Source organism: Sphaeramia orbicularis, chromosome 20 (assembly GCF_902148855.1).
Source record: "Sphaeramia orbicularis chromosome 20, fSphaOr1.1, whole genome shotgun sequence".
Lineage (NCBI taxonomy): Eukaryota > Metazoa > Chordata > Actinopteri > Kurtiformes > Apogonidae > Sphaeramia > Sphaeramia orbicularis.
The window spans coordinates 18,426,450-18,453,222 of record NC_043976.1 but is presented as its reverse complement, the minus strand read 5'-3'; the positions used below and the strand labels follow the sequence as shown (position 1 = coordinate 18,453,222).

The 26,773-nt window shown below is 36.9% G+C and overlaps 1 protein-coding gene across 1 annotated transcript in view; it reads left to right on the top strand.

Annotated features, from left to right (window-relative positions):
* LOC115410978 (myosin-IIIa-like) overlaps positions 1-26,773 on the top strand; it is a 205,774-nt gene that overhangs the window by 21,749 nt on the left and 157,252 nt on the right. The window contains 12 exon segments of the mRNA XM_030122843.1: positions 53-157; positions 305-404; positions 8,629-8,705; positions 14,314-14,459; positions 17,332-17,397; positions 17,554-17,709; positions 18,094-18,138; positions 19,390-19,486; positions 22,403-22,519; positions 22,957-23,061; positions 24,886-24,969; positions 26,225-26,427. Coding sequence (XP_029978703.1) covers positions 53-157; positions 305-404; positions 8,629-8,705; positions 14,314-14,459; positions 17,332-17,397; positions 17,554-17,709; positions 18,094-18,138; positions 19,390-19,486; positions 22,403-22,519; positions 22,957-23,061; positions 24,886-24,969; positions 26,225-26,427 — 1,301 coding nt within the window.

Here is a 26,773-nt window from a genome sequence, read left to right as displayed (position 1 = left end):
TTTTTTGGCTCATTGTTCTCTTCCCTTTGTGTTTGTCTTTTTTCTGTTGTAGCTGTGCAACGGCGGCTCGGTGACAGATCTAGCTAAAGGCATGTTGAAGAGAGGAGACAGAATGGATGAAGCCATTATTGCCTACATCTTGCATGAGGCCCTCATGGTAAGTATGTCTTCTTGAATGTGCAGGGTTGCAAAGTGAAAACAGTAGTGTCATGTGCAGCTGAATAGAGCAGCCTCTTTCCTGAATAAACCACTTGAATGAAACAGGATCATTTTTGAAGGCAGGTGCTTTTTTTTTTTATTCCAGGGCCTCCAACACTTGCACATCAACAAAACCATCCATCGTGACGTCAAAGGCAATAACATCCTGTTGACAACACAAGGAGGGATCAAACTCGTGGATTTTGGTATGCAGCCTGTGCCTCTCATGTCTGTTTTTGTACCATCCTTTCCCTAATCAGTGAAAATCATGTTATGGCTCAATTTAACAGAAAACGCTATGAAGGGTCAAACCCATTACCTTCAGCAGCTTGCCAAATAAAATCTACTGGTAATTAGTTTCCTTGAGAGGTTAGAATACATTTACACAACCTGACAAGGTGGCAGACGAATGCACTTTTCCATTACACCGTATCTTTTACATTCTCCCCCAGAAAGCAGAGGACATTGTTGCTATTCACCCTGCGCTTGCACTTATTTGCTTTTGGGTTTTCTTAACCAAATGAGGCGCACAGCACAGCGTAACACACCAACCGACGCTCCTGGATTGAAGGCTCATAATAGGCAAAGTGATTCTGACTATTTCCAGGGATGACTCACCCCGTTTTCTTCAGGGCCTGAAAAAAAAAAAAAAAGAATGCCTGCCTGTTTTCATTACAAATAAAATCCCCACTGGATGTGTATGCTAATTGTGGGCTTCTCTTTAAAAGCCTTCTCTTAACCATGAAACACAAAGTGCACAGCTCTTACATAAAGACGACAGCAGGATGGGGAGGGGGGATTAATGGGATCACTTAATATGTGAATGTAAATATGAAGAGGGGCCACCATTTGTCTGTGGATCAGGTTCATTCTACTCAAGGCTGACATAGAAATGTTCAACACCAGGTTACTGAATTGTTTTTTTTTTTTTTTTTTTTGGTTTTTTGTAAGGAAATGCTTTACAGTCTTTAAATATATAAACCATACAATGAATCCAAAAATTTTAGTCACACTTTAGTGTCAGGATGTATGTATTATACGTTGTTTCTATTCAATGCAAATAATTACATAAATAAGGCTTTGCAGGTCACATTGATCTTAGGATTGTTTACATACATTTACATAACTGAATAATATGCAACAACTTACTACACGAAAATTTATACATAGAAATACTAAAGATTCGCTTGCCATCTAAGAAGATTTTTTTTTTTGTATCTTTATTTAGGCAGGACAGTACACATTAATGAACACATTTATACATTCCATTTCAGTATAAACATGTAAATATACCGGAGTTCGAGTCAGTGCTAATTTTCATCCGGAGTCCCCACTTAATAAATAAATAGCAGTGATCCGTGCAATACAAAGCTATACAGTGGAATAAGTGCAGTACAGAGCAGTGGAATACATTACAAAACAGTACAGTTCAATACACTACAATATATTTGATTTAAACTGATTTGATCTGCGTACCTCCAGCAGCTTATTGAGTATCTGCTCTTCATGAACTTAAAATAAACTAGAAGCACTCGGAGAGCGCAGACCTCCACCAAGGCTGATCAGTGGGCCCCCCCGTGGGCCCCCCCACCCCCCGATCACCACCAAAATTTAATCATTTCTTCCTTATCCCATTTCCAACAAACCCTGAAAATTTCATCCAAATCTGTCCATAACTTTTTGAGTTATGTTGCACACTAACGGACAGACAAACAAACAAACAAACCCTGGCAAAAACATAACCTCCTTGGCGGAGGTAATTATAAATTCGAGGGATGCAGTGTTCCCAAGGAAGATATAAAAACAGATGAGGTAACAAAATCAAACACATAATCACCACTTATTAAGTACATTTTAACCAATTAAGAACCAAATATCCACCGCTGACCAAAAGCGTCTTGTGATCTAAAATGTATAATAACTTTACAAGAACCACTAATCCTCTCAATACATGTAAATAATGCAGTTTCACACCTTTTCAGATATGACCCATTTGGACGTTCAGAGACTCATAATGAACTAATGAACTCATAGCATCAATTCACCAGTAAAACCCATGAAGTTGGATCAATCTCAGTGGTTGTAGGCACTTGTTTTTATGTCCAGTTAATGATATATTTGGTTGAAAAGTCACTTTTTCTGCAGATTTCTCTGTTTTGATCCAATAACCTTTGAATTCCCTCAAGCTTTAATGTAGAGCTGCATGATCAATAAATGAAATACATGAAAATACCAGATTTTCACAGAAAAATGCAAAATGCAGGAGATAATATTATAATAAATGGTGATAAATCACTTTGAAAAGAAAAAAAAAATCATTTGGAAGTTATGACAAAAATTGTTGTGGGTCTATAAGGGTTACAGGAGATTCTAGGATTTTGATCTTTATCCATTAACCCTTTATCGGGCAAGTGACCACTTTTGGTCTTTTCTGCACACATTACAAGACAGTGACAGCAACAGTTCCAGTGAGGACAGTGAGTCAGCAATCTCAGGTCCAATGTGGTCTACAGGGTCTGTAAGGTCCACCTCTGCATGAACAGTGAGTGTACCTGCTTTGTTAGGTACCATGAAGTAATGGTACCAATGTAAGGAATGATGTTCAAAGGGACACTGTGGATGTGGACAGGGGTCTGGATCAGCACTTATGTTGGTCTAACGTTCTAAAATACATGTTCCTTTCACCTTACATGTGTTTTTCGTGTATTTTTTGGGGCTGTCAAAATTAACACATTCACGTAGATTAATCCATCATCATGATTAATCTGATTAAAAATTTTAACGCAATTAACCCATCTGCAGCACAGAATGACTCTGAACGTTTCTAGCAACATGTTTGGGGCAGTTTGTCCAAGTAGACTTACCGTCATGCATGAACAAATGGGCAGCTGATCCGATAGTGACAGGCAACAGAACCAAACCATAAAGATGGAAGTTGCTAAACAGCACGTTGGCCCTCTGGATGGAAATATGAGGACCAATAAACCAAGATGGGACATAAAGTATTATACACACTCTGCAGGAAGGAGTTTTCTTTTCACCGAAGCACTTCCATGTTAAAATACCACATTAACGCAAAGTATATGTTAGTCGGGGATTCTGCTCGCACTTCACCTAAAGCGTCACCCAGCTTACGTCAAACACGTTAAGTGCATATATATTCCCTTCTTTCTTGAGTTTGCTCAAGCAAGATGAAATGTTATTAAAATAGAATATGAATTATAAGTAATCGTGATTAATCAAAATTAATCCACGGCAACCCTGTGATTAATCTGATTAAAAATTTCAATCGTTTGACAGCATGATTTTTTCTATATGTACTTCTTGATTTGTTTTTGTTTTTTTTGTTTATTTGTGGGGGGGGTTGCCACGTGCGGGTAAGGAACCAAGTATGGTAACTTCACTGACCTTGATTTTCTACATAACAATAACACATTTTTTTAAAAATTTCATAAAAATACAACATTCTTGTTATGTCCTCCAATAACATACTAATGTTGAAATTTTGAATTTCTGAGTATTTCTACGAGTGAACTATAAAGGGTTAAAACCAGTGAATGCCTTTTCAGATAACTGTCCTGAACACGTCATTTGGATTTCTGTTTATTTATAATATCACAATCCCAGTCTTCTAAAACCAGAACCACTCTGACACTCCGATTGGTTAGGATGTCTACATGATGGTATCCATGGCACCGACAGGAAAGGGGCAGGGTCATCAGCAGCCTCTCATTTACTTCAAAATCAACGTACGCTTACACATCCCATTTGTATCAAAGCTGAAAACCAGGATTACACAGACAAGGTAGTGATGTGTGGTGTTAGACTTCCATTAACTTGATAAAACAGAGTAGAACACATCCCCTTTAAATGTAATAACAGTCTTAAATCTTTAGTCAATTATTAATGCTCTACTTTTGTTACTTTAAAAAAGCAGTGTTAACACTACTGAACATCATTTACATGAAAGAATACATGAGGAATTGAATTAGCAAGAGTATTACTGTCTGCAATATAGAAATAGAGTATGAATCCATATAAACCTGCTTAAACCCTTAAACCCTGTTTAATGTTAATAAGTTATACTCAGAAAAACAACTATATACCAAATCAAATGGATTCATTGATTTCTTTTTTCATCACATTGCATAAAAATCAGGGTGTCTGTGGATTGTTAAAAAGTCTTAAATGTGTTTGTCCTAAATTAAGGCCTTAATTATCCTTAAAAATGATAATAAATCTGTAAATCTGGCACCCAAAGGTCTTAAAAATTCCCCAAACACAATAAATGATAGTCCATTAGTGTGTAGCATTTGATCACAACAGTGATAGGGATGAGTAGGCCTTTAGCAATTTGAACATCAGTCGCGGAAACATTAGTAGTAGACAAATGGAAATCTAACGTTAGCTGGATTGAAACATGGTTCAGACAGTAACACAGTAACTATGAGGCCTGTTAGACTGTTTTTACTGTTTTATATGAAAGTAAGATCTTAAATTTGATCAAAGACACCTTGAAAAATGTCTTAAAAAGTCACAAATTTGGCTTCGTAAAACCTGCAGATACCCTAAAACACAGGTGTCAAATCTGGCCCGCCAAAGGTTCCATTCTGGCCCGCGGGATGAAAGGGCAAAAATGAACCTGGACAGTCAAGGTTGTCAAAATCCTATTGGCTCAGGTTCCACATACAGACCAATGTGATTTCCAGTAAAAATAACAACACAACCCATAAATAATGACAACTACAAATTTTGTTTGTGAAAAATTCTGTGGAAAAAACGTAAGTGAAAAAAATAACATTACACTGTGAAAATATTTACATTTGCAAAACTATTCTTTCACAATAAAACGCAAATAAATACATAAATAAAAACAAAGATGAACAACCCAAAATGTGCAATTCGAACAATATTCTGCCTGCTGCTAAATGTTTTGTGCATTTATGAATCCACTGTGATCTGTAGTTGTGTTAATAATAAGAGATGTAATATTGTAGAAATTTTTCAAATTTTAGTTCCAAACTCCAAAATTTTAACAATTCAGCCTGTTACCAAATGTTTATGTAACATTGTGTGTAATGTACATGTATAAATAATAAGTTGAGGCGTAATATTGTTAAAATTGCACTAATTTTTCAAATGAAATTTCTGTTTTTTCAGGTTATGCACATCTTTTTTGTAAAATGTAAATATTTTCATAATTTAATTGTTTTTTTGTTTTTTTTTTGTGCCAAAACATAAAGAAAAACTTGGATTTGTCATTATTTATAGGTTATTAAGTCATTATTTGACTGGTCTGGCCCGCTTGAGATCAAATTGGGCTAAATATGGCCCCTGAACCAAAATGAGTTTGACACCCCTGCCCTAAAACATATTTTTCTCAAACTTTGTAAAGTTCCAAAGATGTATGTATTCAATTTTAATATTGATGTTAATTTCTAGGTTGGACAGGATGGTACAATGTTCAGAGGAAATGCTCATAGCACATCCTGAAGTCCCATGTCTGTACCGCTGCTACATTTGGAAAATATGTTGACCTTAAAGAATAGATATGTCCAGTCACCAAAAAAGTACCAAAGTAGCACGGCAGATTAGAAATAAGCATGATGTGTGTAGAAACTTGCAGAGTGACGATATGAATGCGACTTCTGCCCGCCTCGTCGGCTACACGGCGTCCTATTGCGTCACGCTGGGATTAATGCTTTTTCATGTGGAGGGGCGCACGCTACACTAAGCAGCTGAAGAGATAAAACCCCCGCAGTGACTCAACACCAGCAGAGAGACCGAATAACGCGGTGACGGACCCCAAAAAGAGCAGCAGAAAGACTGAGAGAAGCGTCTCCGTTCATGGCTCTCTCATGAATATTCTAATTGACAGCGTTATCTCTGTGATGATTATTAAGTGTGGCCCACCAGGCTGCACTCCAGGCTAATGTAGTGGAAAGACAGGCTCTGTAGTGGCTAGGCGGGGGGGTAGGGGTCCTTTGTGTTTCTGTATTCTTAAACAATGACATACCTTTTATGTTGAATATTACAGTCAGTGTGTGTTTGTAAGTTTACAGCACAGAACATCGTAGGTTTAACAGGGTGGTTTAGTTTCGTTTCTCTGAGTGTTTGAGCCTGATACATGTTAAACTGTTGGTTTATCCTCATTTGGTTGCTGTGGTATTGTGTTGTAACTGCGACCCGTGTGTGTGTGGATACTGTATATCCCCTCCTTCACATGATTCTAATCCGTTTTGATGTTCACCACAGACTCGTTTCCTCTCCCTCCTCACTGCTAGCCTGAACCCCCAGCCCCATCTCAGAGCTAGTGCATTTCTGAACTGCACCGACGGTAATTGATTTGTTAAAAACATAGTTAGTAAATCATCCTACACATGATGTTCTATTTTGTTGGTACATTTTTTCATTTTATCTTCTTACACTTGGACAGATTCTTCAGAAAATCCTTCGAGCTAAATTTTGCAGAAACGATCTGATTCACATTCCTATAAAAACATGATGTACAAGACAAAGGCCCCTCTCTGCAGCAGCATGTCATGCATCAGTAGATCACCTTTTGTTTTGTTGGTAGCCTTTTGTCTGGAGGCTCTGCTTTTGTCCTGGATCCGTGTGCTGGCTGCTGCTTCATTTGAACCAGCCCTGGGATACATCACAGTGAGCTGTTACACTGATTTGTCTGGACTGGACTGAAGTCAGCATAGATAGTGGGTCAGCATGTTCCTTGTCAGGCTTTTTACCCCACTGTGACACACACATACTGCATGCATGTCCTCTGTTTTTTTTTTTTGTTTTTTTTTTGTTTTTTTTTCTCTCACAGTTATTTTTTTATAGCAGTAGTGCAAAAAATGTCTAAACAACAGGAATTGTTTTTATACAGAGCAGAACATATACAAAGTACACATACAATATATATATTAAAAAAAAAAAACATCACAAAGCAAGCCACCTATTGTCCTCGACAAACGTAACAGAGTTTGTGAGACGCAAATTTACTCTCAAGCGGTACAAAATAATGTCCTCTATTTTTCTCCACAGTTGCAAAATTATTCCTCTGACTTTGTTACATATAGGCACTAATATATTATTTGAAACAGGGTGAAAATCCATGTGCAGCTGCCAAAGCCTGTTCACAGCTGATGTGTATTCAAATGCCCAGAGAAATCTCCTCCAGTCACATAAGAATTTGTAATTCAAAGCGATCTATCATCTGAAGGAGAAACACCATTGTAACTTGATGTTTTAATGTGCATGTGAGGGTGTGTATAGTTGTGTTTTTGTCACTATAGAGACATCTCTGTCTGTTTACAGTTTACCATTTTTATTTTCACCACAACCACAAAAACTTTAAGAACAATAAAATTAATTAATCAGACATTTCAGTTTAATATGTATGACGTCTGCGCTCATGAGCTTATGTGAAATTTGTGTTGGAATTTGTTTTTGTGCTTGGACCTGAGTATTTGTTTATATTAGCTAACGCCTTTTCCAGGCAAATGAGTATCTCTGTGTAATGGATTTATTAGCACTCTGAGACAAAGAAAAACACCACACTCTGATTTGAGGGATCACAAAAATACTTCGTTATTCTTGCAGGAATCAAAGTGAGACAATTACAAGCACTCAGAGCAACCTCGTAATTCGTCTAAACTAGGCTGGCTGAAGTCCAGCTTATATACCTTTTACACAGGTTACATGTTACATGATGGTAGTAAATCTAGTTTGACCTTTACAATGAGCACGGACAGATACATTCTTCAGCATTCTTTTTCAGTCTTCAGCAGTTCAGTGATTGACAGCAAGCAGCTGTATGTTTAAAAATGAGAACTTCATCAGAAAAACAAAGACAGTGGCGTCGTCCTAAGTTGAGTGATAGCACACGTTTGCTAGTGAACTGATTTCTATGACATCTGTTTCCTACATCCATGATGACAGTCTGTCTACACATTTCCATATATAGGGTTTTTCACAAAAATTGTCTTCTTGAGTTCTACAATGTGTCTCTTCTGCTCTAGAGACAAGCTCAAGTATTTTGCAGACTTCTATGCAAACTTCATGTGGGCTCATAAATCATACATACTGAACATTTAAAACCTCCTCATCCTGTTTAACCTATACAATTTGAAGAAGCTATCAAAAACAAAAGCTAAATCTAGCCATAGCATCCTGCCAGCTACAAATGCAATGTTTTTTTTTGAGATGTGTACAAACTGTGTGCCTCCATTTGGTTTAAATAAATAACAAAGTAATGAAATAAACTGGTTATATATATGTAGATTTTTCCTCTGGGAAAGTACAACATTTTCCGAACAGTTGATTTTAGGTGGATTTTATTTGAAATGTCATGGGAGCGACTGAAACAGCGCAGATGACTCCTCTTCCCAAGGCTGAGGCTAATGTCTCAAGTGTGTGTTGTCTTCTCTGCAGGTGTTTCGGCACAGCTGACAAATACTCGTCTGCGGAGGAACACCTCTGTGGGAACTCCCTTCTGGATGGCTCCAGAGGTACAGTAAAACGGCACTATAAACCCTGGTCCAGCCTTTCCTCTTTCCACTACATTAGCCTGGAGCAGATCCCAGTGGGCCACAGTTAATAACCATCAAAGAGATAACACTGTCAGATACAATGTTCATGGGAAAAAATGAAAGGACAGTCTCCATCATTCACTTCCAGTCTAATCATGGCTCAGTGCTCAATGTACCCACTGTACAGAAGGGTTGCACTGAAACTCTTTGTAGCAACAGTAAAAGAATGTGGCATTTGAAGTAGATGCTTTCATTTATATTTCATTGACGGTAACCCACAACACCTAAGGAAATCCTAAATGAGGAGCAGCATCCGTTAACCTCCCTGCAGTCTTAACCTCACCACTAATTAACATTACATTAGATGGACGTTATCAACCTCTGCAATGATAAGATGGATAGATTTACACCAGATGCATTTTGTTAACTGCACTATTATCTGCTGGAGCAAATGCTGCCCTGTGTTGGCCTCTGTAAACCAAGCTTACATATTTGGTGGCCAAATCGAAACAGATATTTTTACATGAGGTTTGCATCCTGTGCAAATTCCGCATTAGAATACAAGCTGTGTGACGTGTTCTGCCAGGACTTGAGGATTTTAATCTGATTTGAATAAGATGTTCATCAACCAAGCTCTGAAGAAACAGCTTGTTGAAGGTATACTCCCCAAAGCCAAAAAGCATTTCGTTGAAGAGTTTATGGATGTGCACAGGCAGCGGATAAAGCTCTGCAGCCCCGTTATTATAAATCAACACAATCCAGGATCATTGAATTCATATAGATGCAGTTTTGTTTTTTGTTTTTTTAAACTTCTTCAAGATTTTTTGCCTAAATCACTTTGAGTTTTTGGGTAAGTTCTTTTTAATCTATACTTTATAAAATGCATAAACAGTTTTAATATCAAAGTAAAATCTTTGTGAATAATGAAACACTGATTTTAAAATTTTCTTCAATTATTTGTGTAAAATACTGATGCATCTGCGTTCTTTTCTTCTGGTATAAATTAACAGAGCTATGGTTTTATTTTCCCAAAACAACACATGTCTTTGTGTGGTGCGTACTTTTTTCTGCTTGTCATGTTTGCGTGCATAAGTACATGCCTTTTGTGAAGTGGGAATACAAATTCTATTGACTCAAGACATCTGATGAAAATTCAGTGCATCTGTACGTCTGTGTGGGTGTTTGTGTGTGTGTAGTGTTGTGCACACATCCCTCCCACTCAGAGATGATTCATATTGTAGATTGGGTACCGTGTTGCCCTGAGGATATTGATGATAGACTGTGGAGACTGTGTGTGTTTGTGTGTGTGTGTGTGTGTGTGTGTGTGTGTATGTGCGCGCACTATGTTGCCCACAACAGACGGCGATGAAACTGCAGCTGCACAATCTGAAAACTGTTCTTTTGATATTGGACACCTGATTAAATTACCTTTTTTCTGTTACATCTTTAGGTTTAGTGTAGTGCAGACACATTACAAAGCCCACTAACGTTAAGAAAACAGCTACAAGGTTCCATCAAGACTAGTGTACAACTCCCAAATCTTTGGACTAAATTGGCCTGGGATGCACTGGTCGATCGGCTGGTGGCTGGAATCAGTCATCGGTCGATAAGTGTCGGATATGTGATTCTGTCCTGATCAGATTTACACAAATTAACTGTACAGTGGTTTGTGTCATGTGCACAGAAACAGTAATGTCACAGCTACACACATGCACATGCTAATGGGTGCTTCTATGAAACTGGTCCCTAAAAACAGGACAGAGGGACTAGAAATTCAAACCAGATGTAAACTAATGTTATGAAGCAAGTTTGGAAGCACTTTGGGTCTGTTTTAAAAATAAATACTTACTGAAATAAAAGAGAAACTACTTTTCAGATAAAACACATTTTTATATTATCTTACATAATATTTAATTCAAAAATCTGCATGTAAGATGATCAAAAGGACACGAAAATTATACGCTACTATTTTTTGGAATATCTCTTTATTCTCTCACAGGTACATTTTGGAAATTGAACTAATTTCGCAAGGCAGGGTGTTTCACAAAAATGACCGCTGTTGCAAAATCACTCACGATTTATTTGTGTTTAAATGGGCAGGTTCCGCATGTAACGTGGATGGACATGGTGCGTTACACACAAAACCTGGAATGAGACTGCTGATTCATGACAAACCCACACGTCTGGATTAGAGAAACCACTAGGATCATCAAATTTAACACATTGTCTTTATTTATAGCTGTATTTAAAACCATTTCAAGCCATGTTTTCCAGATCAAATGCACTGACACCTACGTAGTTTTTCATGTCCCAATTTTGGTCCTATTTTTGGCCCCAATATTTTATTAAAAAAATCATTAATTTTGGGATGGCCCAGAGCAAGAATATAATGGTTTTTTGCATTTAGGTCATCATTAGGTACATCCTAGGGGGAAATATTTCTATGTTTCTCTTTTATTATTGGGTCTAAAAAGCTGGTAAAGTGCCAGGTACCAAAATAAACCCAGTTTCATAGAAGCACCCAACTGTAAATGACAAAGGGCTGAAAACTAAAAAAAAATAAAACTTAGCTTAAAACACCTCACAGAATAAAATAAGATGTAAGACACATGACAGATCAAAGTCCCTTTTATGTTTGCCCTATCGGCCTGCCCGCGGGCCTAAAAAATTATATTAATATTCATCTACTATAAAAATATAATAAATCAGGACAATGGATGTTTTTTTCAACTTTTGCTCAAAGTTTAGACCCTAATGTTAATAAAAGTACATCAAAAATGTATTTTAGTGCAAACTTTAATGTTCAAACATGATTTTTAATCTTTGTGGGGTGAAATATACGCTATTAAAAAATCTCTGACACGAACAATTAATTTATGCATATCATCGTCAATCTAGCCGAAAAAAAACAGGCGAGGATAGAAAATTCTAATTTCTCTTTTAGTTTGTTACAGTTTACTCAGGCATAGTAATAGATACAATATTTTAGACAATTGGAATAGATTGTGTGAGGTCTCTAAATGTCCATAGACACCAAGAACATCCATATGAACCTTATTATTGTGAAGTAATTCTTCATTTACTTTGGGTATGTCTTTTTAGGCATTTTCCCTGAAAATATGGTCAGGGTTTAACAGGTTAATGATATATTTTGCAAAAAAAAAAAAAAAAAGTCACTTTTTCCTCAGTTTTCACAGTTTTGATCCAATAACCTTTGAATTTACTACATGGTCAGTAAATATGTCTAAATTTCTCTTTTATTATAAAGTGCCAGGTACTAGTATCCTGATTACTACATCCTGTTTGTGCAGACTCTGTGATATTTACAATACAAAATAAATATTTCTTATTACATTTCTGTAACTTTAAATTATTTTACTGTAGGTGTAGAAAATAGGGCCGTGTTGGTTTATAGCAGGCTTAGCACTATTAAATGCTAATATCCCATTGTGGATTTGGCCTACTCATATTCATGTCACTGCCAGAAAGGGAGATGAGAGCAACAGCCAGACATGTCCTCGACTGTGAGAGGTGTCAGTCTGTCACTGTCACTGCCATCATGTAGGACAAGGAGGAGGCATATGAGGATATACACCTGGGACTGCTGGGAGATGGTGGTCATGATGAGTTTAGTGACTGGTTATAATGTTCAGGTACACCACCAGATGGAAAAGTTCCCAAAACCAGAATGAGGACAAAGACAGACAGGTGTGCAGATATCTGGTAGTAACCAGGATGTTTAGGAGGTGAGAAAACAACCATGAAAATGTACAGAATAAGGCTTTTTCATAAAAATCCTTGTGTTCTTGAGTTCTACAATGTGTCTCTTCTGCTCTAGAGACAAGCTCAAGTACTTTGCAGACTTCTATTCAAACTTCATGGCAGCTCATAAATCATACATACTGAACATTTAAAACCTCATCATCCTGTTTAACCTGCACTATTTGAAGAAGTTATCAAAAACAAAGTAAACATCTATCCATAGCACCAATCCAGCTGCAAACACTTTTTTTCAGTCTGAGATTTGTACAAACTGTGCACCCGTATTAGGTTTCAATAAATAGCAAAATAATGAAATGAACCTGTTCTACATCTGAAGCTGTTTTTTTTTCTGGGAAAGTAAAACATCTTCCTAACAATTGGTTTTCAGGTGGATTTTATTTGTACCAAAGACCTTGAAAAGTGACCTTGAGCACTTGGTAATTTGTTCTAGGAAGAGAATATCATGTAACAGACAGCTTTTGAAAAAAATAAGAGACCACTGCAATTTCCTCTAAAATCAACATGTCTGCATGTATGACAGCCATTCCATTCCTGTGTCTGTTGAATTCCAACACAAGCACACTATAGTCTACTGAATAAACACCTGATCCACGTCTTATTTAAGAAGTATAAAAACCGCTACTGTGGTCATCACTATCTTCTTACAATAGGCAAAAACAGTGCTATTAGTACCGCAAAAGTAACTAGAATCCAAAAATCTTTCTCGTTGGCTTTTAATCAATGAGTTTCTTTCTGTCTTTTTTTTTTTTTTTAATATATATTTCCTATGCTGTTTTTATCAGATTTTAATTTGTCTTTGTTTTTATGATGGTTGTATTTTGTTGTTCTTAGCCTGCTTTGCACCCTGTGTTATCACTGTTTTTACTTACTTACTTATCTCCGTGTTTTATCATTCGTGTACGGCACTTTGGCCAGCTGTAAAGTTCTTAAAGTGCTTTATAAATAAAGTTGGTATGGTATGGTGTGGTATGGTATGGTATGGTATGGTATGGTAAAAATAGCTATTGAAAACTACTGGACTTCTGCTCTGACAATGTTCCCAAACTCTGAGGACTGGTTTTTCTATCAGGACAATGCTCCTGGCCTCAGCTAGGTCAATAAAGCTGTGGATGACAGACCACCAGATGAAGACCCTGTCATGGCCAGCCCAATCTGCAGACCTGAACCCACTTTGAAAACTTCTGAAGGAACATGGATGGTCACAAGCCATGGAACATGTCTGAGCTTCTTGAATTTCTCTGCCAGGAGCTGCATAAAGTCATCCAACAGAACGGTGGAGAGAGAAGACATGTGAAAGCTGTCACTGAGGGTTATTCCACCAAATACTGATGTCTGAACTTTTCCTAAGTTATAACATTAGTATTGTGTTGTTTAGAAATGAATATGAACTGGTTTTCTTTGCATTATTTGAGGTCTGAAAACACTTCGTCTTTTTTTATTTTGACCATATGTCGTGTTCTGCAAATACATGCTCTAAATAACAATATTTTCATTTGGAATTTGGGAGAAATGTTGTCAGTAGTTTAGAGAATAAAACAAAAATGTTCATTTTATTTAAACACATACCTATAAATGGTAGAATCAGAGAAAGTGATTATTTTGCAGTGGTCTCTTGTGGTCCAGAGATGTAGTACAGTTTTGGAGAAATTGTAAAAGGTATTTTATTCAGAATACACAATTACATTTTCTAACAAAGAAATGCAACAAAAATGTTTTGCAGATGGTGTCAAAAGAAAGAACCGTACATTAGTATTTATCCAATACTGGTCCATTTATTTTCATATTTTGAATGTTTATGATACAGGTAATAGCCTGTGAGCAGCAACTGGACTCAACCTATGATGCTCGTTGTGACGTCTGGTCCCTGGGCATCACCGCCATAGAACTAGGAGATGGAGACCCGCCTCTGTCCGACCTCCACCCAATGAGAGCTCTGTTCAAAATACCCAGGTGAGCCCCCGGTCCAGTCCACCATTATTCTCTTTTTTTCTTTACTCCATCTCCTGTTCAGTAGGTATATAAACCATTCCCCCAAGATGTGTTTTTCACTTCATTCCTTTTGCGGCAGGCGTTTATTCACTGCACTGATGCAGACCACCAGACAGTGGTGAGCATGTTGTCATCAAATCCCTGCTCCTTTGGCAGACTGAAATGTACAGACAGGGTAATACACAGTGCTTGTACTGTATTCCAGAAAAGCCATCTTCTGCTCCCTGACGTAGTAATTTGCTTCTCTATAGACTGTCACCAGACAAAGTACAGTCTTTTCATTTCAGATGGCTTTTTTCTGCCTGCAGGGGCTAATCCATAAACCCCTCCCCTCCTGGCACTGATTCCATTCATTGTATGCTGGAGGCTGAAAGCACAGCCACCCTTCCCCTCATCTGTGTGTATTGTGGGCTGAAGGTGAAAAGTAATTGTTTATCTCCAATGTGAGAGCTGCATAAGCACTTACTGTGTCTGCCTTCTTAACAGCACAGCACTTTGTCCATCAGTGCCACACCGAGCCGGAGCAGAGCGTGCACCTCGCACACATCCACACGTTCCAGTCTTGTTTCTGAGCTGCCTGTCGTGTGCGTTTGCTCGGGGGGTCTTGCACCACGGCAGCCATCACACAGCTTTGTCACAATCTATGTGACTGCTGTAGTCAGAGCTGCAGGCTTTCTGTTCACACTCCTCACCTCCGTTCTCTCACTAGTGGGTTCATTGAAGCAGTGTGCAGAAAAGCTTCGCCAAAGGCATCCACTCAGCCACACCCTGTCTTACTTAATTAATGCTGCTTTAAACAGTACCACAAAAAAATCATTGCTGCACCTGCAATGTCACAATACATTAAATGGTGTGAAAGTTACTCCTAAAATTTGTTCACCAACTTGTGTCGCCCAAAAACACCACAAACTGATCACAGTTACTGTCTCCATTTGATGCCATTTTTCCAGTCTGTTATTTTTGATTTCTCCCATGCTACATTTCACTTATCGCGCCCATGATTACAAGAGCCTTGGTGAAGTATGAAGATTAACATATTTAAGTGTACTTAAAGCCAGACTAATGATGAGCACGCTTCAAGTATGTTTTAGTCATAATTATGAGTTCCATGTGTATATTTGTCCATCCTTCAGCACCTATAACCCAAAATCTACAGCACGTTTCAACTCGAAATTTTTATCTTAACAATATTTCAATCCTCCTTGAAGAGAGTCCAGATTTGGATCTAGAATTTGTTAAAGGGCTTGTTACCACTGAAAGATAGGGCACTTCTTCTGTTATGATATTGGATTCAGGGACTGTACACTACGCATTCTTTTCACAACTAAGAGAATGTGTACATTTGAGCAGGATATTAAACTGTAATGTCTGTGAAAGACAATTTAAGTTTTAAGTTTTTAAAGAGGAAAGTTTGGTGATATAGCGTTAGATCCTGTTCTGCAGTATTTGTGCATATTTCTGGTGCAATTAAATTTTTCCAGGAAATAATCAACAAACCCCGCCCCTCGCACATATTGTAGCTTATTTTGGCATCGATCCAGCTAATGTCATCATGTCTATGCCTATGCTGATGTCACCATATTAATTGCCTCTATATATGTGCAAATTTGGAAGTAAATTGAAACAAAATTGATGCTTTTTATAGACATTGGAAATTTTGCCCATTATAAGTAAATGGGAGAGAAAAAAACTATTTAAAAATTCGTACAAAATTTTAACTTTTTCCAAAATGTAATCACATCTATTCTGGGTTACTGGCAATCTATAAACTCAGTTTGGTATGAATTCAACCAATAGTTTTGCTGCAACAGATATTTGTAATTTGGCCCATCATAAGTAAATGGGGGGAAAAAAAAAATTGGAAAAATTCCTAAAAAAAATTTTGAACTTTGGCCTACTTTTCCCAAAATGTAATGAGACCTATTCTGGGTCACTGGTAATCTATAAACCACATTTGGTATGAATTCAACCAATAGTTTTCCTGCCACAGTATTAACAAATAAACAAAGAAAAAACAAACCAACCAAAAGCAATACCACTTCGGTTAGCGGGGTAACAAACAAACAAAAAAATATTGCCTTGTTAACAGTATCGTGATTGTTACTGTCTTTGCAGATACATAAAATACCAGCTTTTTTCCCCTTTTTTTGTTGAATGCATATAAACACCTATAACTTAATGGGCTCACATTAGAATCATTTTTGCCGTACAGTCTTGTTTGTGTTCCGGATAAGACAAACACTTTAATGGTCAAAACATTAGCAGAACAGAGTCCAAATAAATGTCTGATGAATCCGCTGTCTATATTGGGTGTTGTGTGATAAACAGGAGATGTATGTTCTCTCATTACCCCAATCTATCGCTGTCAGGGCCAATGTGAAGGTGCATTAGCGTGCAAGCATTGACTTCTTCAGCAGTTGCCAGGAACCTTTTGTAAAAAGGTACTTAAAGCAGAACAAGGAATTACAGCAAATTAGCGGTACTGTCGTGCAGCTGTGGGGCCGTGTTCTGTTTGACCTGATCGTGTGCTGCCTATCTGACATCAAAACAGCTTTACAGGGGAAGCGTTGAACTTGTAAAATCAGGTTATGTATTTGAAATGTTACTGGCAAATCATCTATATCAATACCCCCCAGGTGCACAGGTAGAAGGGTTATTTTTTTATTGTCGGCCCTGAAACACCTCTGGATGTCTCAGATGACGAATAGTTCCAGTGTTCACATTTCACTCCATCGTTCCACTCTGTGCCGCTGCCTTTTGTTCTCTGCCCCGCCTGCGTAAATCCCATCTCATTTTATCTTTCCATTAATCTTTTCCATTCCTTCCTTAACAGAAACCCTCCACCTACTCTCCACCAGCCGGAGCTGTGGTCAGACGACTTTAATGACTTCATCTGCAAGTGAGTGCGGTTGCTATTGTGCTTGTTTCGCCTCCGTGAGTAACAAATATTTACATCGGCGCTACAGGAGCAGATCCACTTTGAATATAAATCCTCATATTTTATCACATTCCTCCTCCTCTTCCTCCTCCTCTTTTATTGTTTCCCTCTTCACAGATGTCTGATAAAGGATTTCGAGCTGAGGCCGAATGTGCTTGACCTGCTGCAGCATGTCTTCATAAAACAGATCGTCTGCAAAGAAAAAATCCTACAGAAACAACTGATTGAACTCATTGACCTCAATCAACAAATAGGACTCATTGAAAAAACAAGGTATTGCACGTGGATAGCGTTTTAGGCTCTATGTTTGTGACACATTAGAAGTCATCCATCCACAGTACTCACCATAAATCAACATAAAGCGCTTGATAGACTTCGCTATAAACCCCGCAAAACCCCTAAAAGTCCTCAACCCGTCCTGTCAGTGTGTTTAATGTGCAATGCTCCAGCTTAACTTCTGCAGACAGTATAATCCAAATTACCCTGCTAGCTGGATGCTTTACAAGGCCCCGTCAGCCTCATATAAACAACGGCTCAATCCTGCACTGGCTCCGCTCAAAAGTACCGGCGGCGCAACCCATGTCACATGAGTCAGAATGTTGGCCCAGAAAGTGCATTTCCGGTCATGAAATGTTAATCCTGTTTCTGTCATTTAAGCCATCATGGAAAGACAGACAGAAGCCAGACAGACAGTAATGACAGGTAACAAATGGCTTCATGAACTTTCTGCTGCTGTAGGAATAGATGATAATTGGCTTTTTTTTTTTTAGCACAGTAAACGCTTGTTGTAGTTGTGGTTGAACATGTAATTGCTATCAACTACATGGACTAATTTTAGCCTGTTTATACACTGCCACTGTTTAACACTGTTTTCTGTGTTTTGTCATCTTACGCTGTCATTGTTTTCTGATCATTTGTTCATGTAATATGTTGTGATTTAATAGTCAGGTCATGACCCTCCAGCTGTGGCAGTTGATGAGATTCAAGTCTCATGAATGTTAACAAGATAAATAATTACTTAATAATTTTTTCTGGCTTTTATTAAAATACAAAATCCACTAATACTCTCACACTGTCTTTCACAAACTTACTGGTCTTTATTGTTATGTGCAAAATTTTCTTTTAAACCACGGTTCTTCACCGAAGGATTTGGAAGTTTCAAGTTTCAGTGAAGAGCTAAATGGCTGCTACATTTAACTTTAATAGGGGTGGTAAAGTAATTAAAGAGGAAAGACTCAAACGCAGTGCAGAAAGTGAAACTGGCACTAAAATATTAAATATATTACAGAAAATATGGTGAAAATAATAGGTTAGGTGGCAATTCTTCCTGTATTTACAATGTAAAGTTTGCTAAGTTATCACAAACTGTTGAAAATGGGAGTGTGGTTTGACCAGTAAGATAAGATAAGATAAGATAAGATAAGATATATTTATTGAAATTCAAATGTACAGCAGTACAAGACAATAAACATAAAATACAATAGAAAAATAAAGAGAAGATAAAAATATTTTTGAAAAAATGTGTTGAAGTGACTAAATGACATGTGCAGTAGGTGATAAGTGTGCAAGTGACATTGAAAGGCACAAAAGTTTGTTCAGAACAGGATGTACTTTAAGCCAGACTGCTGTTACTGAGTTGCAGTAATTTTTTTTTTTTTTTTTTTTTTTTTTTGCTGCATGAGGCAGAATTCAAAAGAATTTGAGTTTTTCCTCATTGCATTTACATTTTGATCTTTATTAACTTGAAGCATTATATGTACAATCTTTGGTGTTTCAGATGAACCATTTTCCTTTAACAAATACTTGTACCAGCGCTGGCCAGTACCACAGTGTGCACTCATGTTGTAATGACTTTGAATTTCAATGACTTACAGTATGTTGTAATTTACATAATATAATTACTAACGGGTCATTGCTTTGAAGAGACTTGGTTCATAATTCTGTCAATTCTAGGCATGAACGCATACACACTAAAAAAGGAAGCCACATGAAGACGCAGAGTGACGCCAATGAGGTGGATGACCTCGCCACACTCGAGGTTTTAGACGAGGTGAGCAAAGCACTCATTCTGAGGAAAGGAGGTGGAAGCAGCTGCACATTTAATCATTACTTACAACTCCACATGACATTTTGTTTTGTAATGAACCACAAAGAGCACACATTTCTAAAGCCTCTTAAATTGCACATTATGTATTACATTTAGTTTAAAATGTTTCTTAAAAACCCTAGTTAGTTAATGGAAGGGCCATTTTCCAGATATTCACTGACATACATTCATCTTCACCAGAAAATGAATGGATTGATAAATTATCATTCATTACTTTTGTGGAGCTCTGGGGGCTGAACCATTAACACACCAAATTTGAGGTCAAATTTCATGACTTCTGAGCACAAACTGACATCATTATCTTTCTTTTTTTTTTTTTTTTTTCTAATTAATGATATTAAATTAACCACAACTGCATTTGTAATAGGTTTATGTTTTTCTTTGAGTGATAAAAAAAAGCCAGATGCTGAAGCATACAATTGAATGGCTGGATGAAAACTGTGCTATTTAAGTTTATATTTTTATCTTCTGTGACTGCTTTGAACTAATGTAAATATTCTAATGTGTAATTTTCAGTTTGTTCAAAACTTACTATAGATGATATAGATTTGTGTGCTTATGTTGTGTGAGGTTTGTTGGAATACTGTATGTGTTGTGCTTGGAGCTGGTCACTTTTTATAGAATAGAATAGAATAGAATAGAATAGAATAGAATAGAATAGAATAGAATAGAATAGAAAAACCTTTATCGTCACTGTGTGTGCAATGACAATAGGAGTGCTACTCCAGTCAGTGCAAAAATATGAATAAAAAAGCAGTATGTCATAAAATAAGAATAAAGTGAATATAAAACTACAAAAACTAAAAAGTAAAGTTAGAAAATATAATATAAAATTTTACAAAAAGTAAAACAAGAATAGAACAACAGCAGAATAAAATAAAAATAGACAAAATTATGAATAAACACAATAATAGCTGTATCTGTATCTGTGAATGAGTCTATAAAAATAGTGCATACATTATAAAGGTTAAAGGTTAAAAATTTAACTCACCTTATATTCCTCAAAGGGAAAATCAGTCTCGGCATTTTACTCATCCACACAGTACCTAGCATTAGTATTAGCATTAGGATATTAGGAGCAGTGAGCTGGCGGTGAAGGCATTCAGGGACCAACCCCAGATCTTCTTCAGCACTATGGTCAAGGGCAGTGACAGGAGAATGAACCTACATATGTGTTTGATGGAGGAGGACCTGGAGGAAACCCCCACAGCATGGAGAAAACAACCAAACCCAACACAGAAAGACACTGGTCTGACTGGGAATCAAACACAGGAGGCTACAAAGCATTGTCTGTAGTAGAGGGGGCACCAAAACAGAATTTCTAGCAACTAAGCTCCTGAGTCATGCTTATTCATCAATATATATTTTTTTGTTTTTATTAGTGAGAGTTTACATTGTGGACAGAAAAACAACAACAACAACAACAACACATAAACAAAAGGAAAATCAAACAAATAAACAAACAACAACAGAGTAATGACAAACAACAACAACGACAACATCATTTTGCAGTGAAAATGATAATAAATGTAAAGAGCAACTAAACAATATAGATTGATTAGGGGCGATAGGGAAGTGTGAATGAAAGTCAGAAAGAGAGAGGGGGGAGTGAGGGGAAAAAATAATAATTATTATAAAGATGATAATGATAATAACAACAATACAAAAATATATAATAATAATACCAATAGTCTAATTTGTAGGGGTGTGTATTGGCAAGAATCTGGCGATATGATACAAATTACAATACTAGGATCACGATACGATATATCACGATACTGTTAAAACGGCAATTTTTTGTTTGTTTCTTTTTTAAAAATGATTTCCTTGAAGATTTGAATTACACCAGAAATATGAACAAATATTAAACACATTTTTATTTGATCACAACAGGATCTAATGCTATGTCACAAAATTTTCCTGTTAAAATTTAAATTATGTTTTACTGACATTACAGTTTCAGATCCTGTTCAAATGTTCATATTCTATTAGTTCAGAACTAACATCAGAACATTATTTTGTGCAATCCCAACAAAGGGACTAACATTATTCAATAAAACAGTGTTGAATAATAATGAATAAATTATAACAAAAAAGAAAACAAAAAAAACTAAAATGAACCTCCACAATATCTGCATTTGAATAAATACCTAAAAATATCGATACGGTACTTATTAATATCGATACAGTATTGTGAAATGAAATATTGCGATATATTGCAGAACCGATATTTTCTTACACCCCTACTAATTTGCTAGTATTATTGTGGCAGTGGTAGCTTAACCTTTTCCCACTGTTTTGATGATGTTTTATTTCTCCTGACATGGTCCTGTAGGTCTGTCACATGGTAAATGACGCCCAGCGCTAACGAGAACATTCAGTATCATTTTTTTCCCACTGATCACCCACGTCGTCCACTTGAACAAACACAGTGAGAAATGCACTTCAGCGTCTTTTGCACAAATAATATTTTGAGTCATTTATCAAATATGAACGCTGCATTGATGTGCATTGAATGATAGAAGTAGTCTCAGTCGCCAGCGGATATTTAGACCCATCCTTCACCATGGTGTGGCTGTGACTGCGCCTCCATGCTGTTGTTGATGTACCTGTCCCAACAAAGCAATGATATTAATCACCACATGACATGCAGATAATATATTGACCTAACAGGCGTCACAGGCCCTGACTTAAGGCAGGATATAAGTACTGTATGGGTGTAATAATCATGTTTTCTTGCAGTTCTATCATGTTATAGCTGTGATTTATTTAGATATTAATTTGCAAGGATTAAGAAGCATGCATATTTAATCAAGCAGCAATCATGTCTTGTTTTTTTGTTTTTTTGTTTTTTTTCAGAACACAGTCATAGAGCAGCTCCAGAGTCGTTATGGAAGGGATCAGATTTATACGTACGTGGGAGACATCCTCATCGCAGTCAATCCTTTCCATAAGATGGAGATCTACACTGCTGAGGTCTGTGCGTTAAGGCCTCTTCGTGTGTTTATCTTTGCCACTGTATATATATATTTTTTTTTTTCCAAACACGTTCTTCTTCTTCATTTGGCCAATAATGCAGTGAATGTAGCCCAGTGTAACTCATTATTGCTTCTGCAGTTCTTCAGTCTGCTGCGTCCCATTTAGTCTCACCTCACATTCACACACATTGACCCTGTTTACGCTGCTTCAACTGCTCACTGACTGTATTTTCCACCGTCACAATGTTTTTCTTACCACAGCTTCATTCATTTATTCATTTCTCAGCTCAGAGAAGAATAATGTGTATTTACATGCAGATACAGATTTTGGATAAGGGTATACAATGTAGTACTGTTTAATTTTCTCTATAGTAATATAACAAATTGCATACGTGCGTGATCTAAATAATCTTTCCTACATTTCTGTCTTGACAGTACACTAAGATGTACATCGGAGCTAAGCGTACAGCGAACCCACCACACATCTTTGCAGTGGCTGACATTTCCTACCAGTCTATGGTGTCATACAATGCAGACCAGGTAATGTGCTCTTCACAGTATTCACAACAACAATTTTTAAGACTTTTCATGGTGACGTTACTGCTTTACAGTTAGTTGAAGTTCGTTTTTATTTCTAAATTTGTCTTTCACTTTAGTTTTTCAAGCACATAAGTAGTTTAGGCTTTATTTGGGGAAATTGGCTATATTAAGTTTACCACATGACCTTTTCCCTTTGAAACACAGTCTAATCTTTATGCTCTCTATCAAACTATCAATGTAAGAAATGAGAATCTACTCATTGCATCTGTTAAAGAACTTGTTTATACCTTAAAGGAGTGATGTTTAGCTTTTTTAAATGGAATTATGCATTTTAAAACATTTCCCTGTGGTCTACATAAACTGTAAATGCTATACTTGAGTCTGAATTCTTCATTAATTCCACTCCACAGTTCCATCTTCAACCCTATTTCTGAGTAATGACACCAGAAAGGTCGTTTTGAGCACTGGCCCTTTAAATACACATGTAAATGTACAAATTAAGAAGGAATTAAAACAGGTTGTAGAAATCCACTCAATTTTTGCCGGAATGAATGTAAAGATAGCTTTGCAGAACCTGGAGGGTTCAAATCCAAATTTTTTAAACTATTAGGGTCCAAATACACAAATAAATGTACCAAAGACTAATAAAAGTGGGTTTAACAAAATATGACCCCTTTAAATATCTTAATTACTGTTACGTCCCCTTCCTAGGGGTTTACCAGGACATACATAATATGCACTCTTTGTCCCCTCCCAGCCCCAAGCACACAAGTCAGTCAAAAACTAAAGTTCACAATATTTATTTTTAAACAACTAAAAGAGGGTTAGGGGAGGGCTCGACTAAACAACAAACAAAAAGTCTTCCTCAAGGTTCAAAACTAAATTTCCTAATCCAAAATAAATGCAAGGAATAAAATAAAGGAAACTAACCTAAACTCCTTAACCAAAAACAGGAGAAAAGGTGAAACAAAAGAGCTGTCCTCCCCTACCAGACAAAAGGATCAAGTTTACAATAATGCTTTTTACAACTATGTACAATTTCTGAATTAACACACACGAACACACGATGACTGACAATCACACATGTAGGAAACACGCTTGGGAGCTGGCAACAGGCAAGGAGAGAGCGAACTGATGGATCCAGGGCCATTTTTAAAGGGGCCGGGTAATTTTGTTCCTCCAATCAGCTTCCTGCATGAAACAGAACAGACACACAAAAAGACACAGCACACCTACAGGACTGGGGGAGAACACACACACACAATAACAGAAAATATATACATAAATAGACAGATTATGACCCAGGGTCATAGCATTACTGTTGTAATTATCCAGTGGAAGGTTCTTACTGACTGTGTTTAGTTTGCTTAGTTTTTAGACGGGCAGTGAACAAAACTATCGTTATAAAAGACTAAACTAGTGTCATCTTCATTCTGGATCCTATTAGGGCGAAATGGTTTTGCAACCACAATGTAAATGTAATGTCAAATAAGAAATGTTTATTTGAAATGATTATTGTGTTTTAGATGGTGTTACATTGTTTACTACAGTTTGTTTTGTTTTTTTAATAGTTGGTTCTCATATCATTTTTTTGTTTCTCATAATTAGTTCAAAAGCCTTTGTTTTTAGTACATGAATATGACCCTGATTCTGTGCAGGAGTCTGAATGTGCAGCAGTTATCACTAATGTTACCAGTATAAGTCTGTTAAAGCCACACATCTGAGACAGTAGCATTGTTGTTAATATAAAATGTTTTATTATGTATGTGCTATTTGTCAAAAGCTATAAATACATAAATACTCTTTGATTTCCTGTGTGTGCAGTGCATTGTGATAAGTGGGGAAAGTGGAGCAGGAAAAACAGAGAGTGCTCATCTCCTGGTGCAGCAGCTGACCGTTCTTGGAAAGGTGAGTCAGAGCGAGACAAAAAACCTAAGCATCTTAAACCCAGTGGAATAGTTTAGGATTGATGATGAATGTTTAAACCAGAACACAGCAAAATCTAAGCCAACAGATGTCATTTATGCTGAAAGTTTCTGCTTTTTTTTTTAATTAACCCTCTGGTATCTGGGTGCGCCTTTTAGGCTCACTTTGCACTTCAATTTTAAAAAACTTCATATTATTTTTCACAATTTAAATAAGGTTAGAATTCAAAAGTTGTTCATTTTCGCATGATCTTTAAAATTCTGACCACCAGCTAAAATTTGCACATTGTAAACAAAAGAAAATTACAAGATTGGCATCTGTCTCCCAAGTGTGCCTAAAATGCACTATTTCTTCCATTTCATATGTATGATTAGGGCTGACCTTGATTTACAAAATAAAATCAAATTAGAGCAGAAAATTAAATCAATATTTTATATTTTATATTTAATAGTTTGATTTATAGGTGTGCATTTTACGCACACTTGGTGACAGATGCTAGTATTTTTGAACATTTGACCTAGCGCCAAAAATAATAATGTAAATTAACCAGTGTTGGAGTTAATCACTGACATATGCCAGGCTGCAAAAATCAAATAATATGTAATCCAATTTTTATGTAGTATTTTTTTTAAAAAGTTGGGTTTTTTTTGGTTTTTTTGCATCCAAAAAAATGTTTTGTTTACATTACAAACACGGCATTTAAAGGGTTAAAAAAATGTGACAATTATTGAGTATTTGGTATTTTTATTTACTGCTCAAGTTGATGAAATAGAAAAAAGTGTAAAAGAATTAAAAACAAACTGTATTAAAAAAATTTTGACATTATTCCACAAGTGTGCAAAAAAGGCACACTTTGTGCTTAGTAAGAGCCTTGCTGGACGGGATACCGGAGGGTTAAGATCCAATGCATCAAAAGTCACCTGGATGTGAAAAGTAACGCACCGTCGATGCAAATGCAACTGAAGCTTCCTTTAACAGCTTGGCCTGAAGCTCCAGCTGCTGCCACTCATCATTTAGAACCTAATAGAAAATAAAAATCAATTTCACTCTCTTTTTTGCATTTTTTCATGAGCAGGAGATGAAAAAGTAATGAGGATATCACTTTGATGGAACAGGAATAGAACGGCATGTGGCAGGAGGCCAATCAGACCTTTCTTCATCCCAGACACAAACTATGAATTTCTTCTAAATAAATATTGATTTGCCAGTGACTTCAAAGGATTAATGTTTTATTCAGGCCAATAATCGGACGCTCCAGGAGAAGATCCTGCTGGTCAACAGCCTTGTGGAAGCGTTCGGAAATGCCTGCACCGTCATCAACGACAACTCCAGCCGCTTTGGCAAATACCTGGAGATGAAGTTCACCACTGGGGGAACGGTGGTCGGAGCGCAGATATCGGAATACCTGCTGGAAAAATCCAGAGTCATCCACCAGGCAGCGTAAATATCCCTCCCCTCTGTCTGACTTTGACTTTTTTTGTGTGTTATAAGCCACCTTATCACACATATTACTGCTCTGACCTTCATTTGACAATAACATTCATAGAAATTTAAGTCGCGTCTGTGGCATTTTTCCTGAAAGAACATCATAAAGCAGATTATTTTTCAGGATGCAGGTCTGAGATCAGTGCGTAATAGACTCTCTCTCCTCCTCTCACCTCTGCTTCTCCATCTGAAACCAGTGGCATTTGTCTCCAACCTCCTATTCACTCAATCTATCTTTTCTTCTTATCATGTGTCTGGGGAGCCAGCCAGGTCAAGTGGAGGGACCAGCTTATTTCCTGTT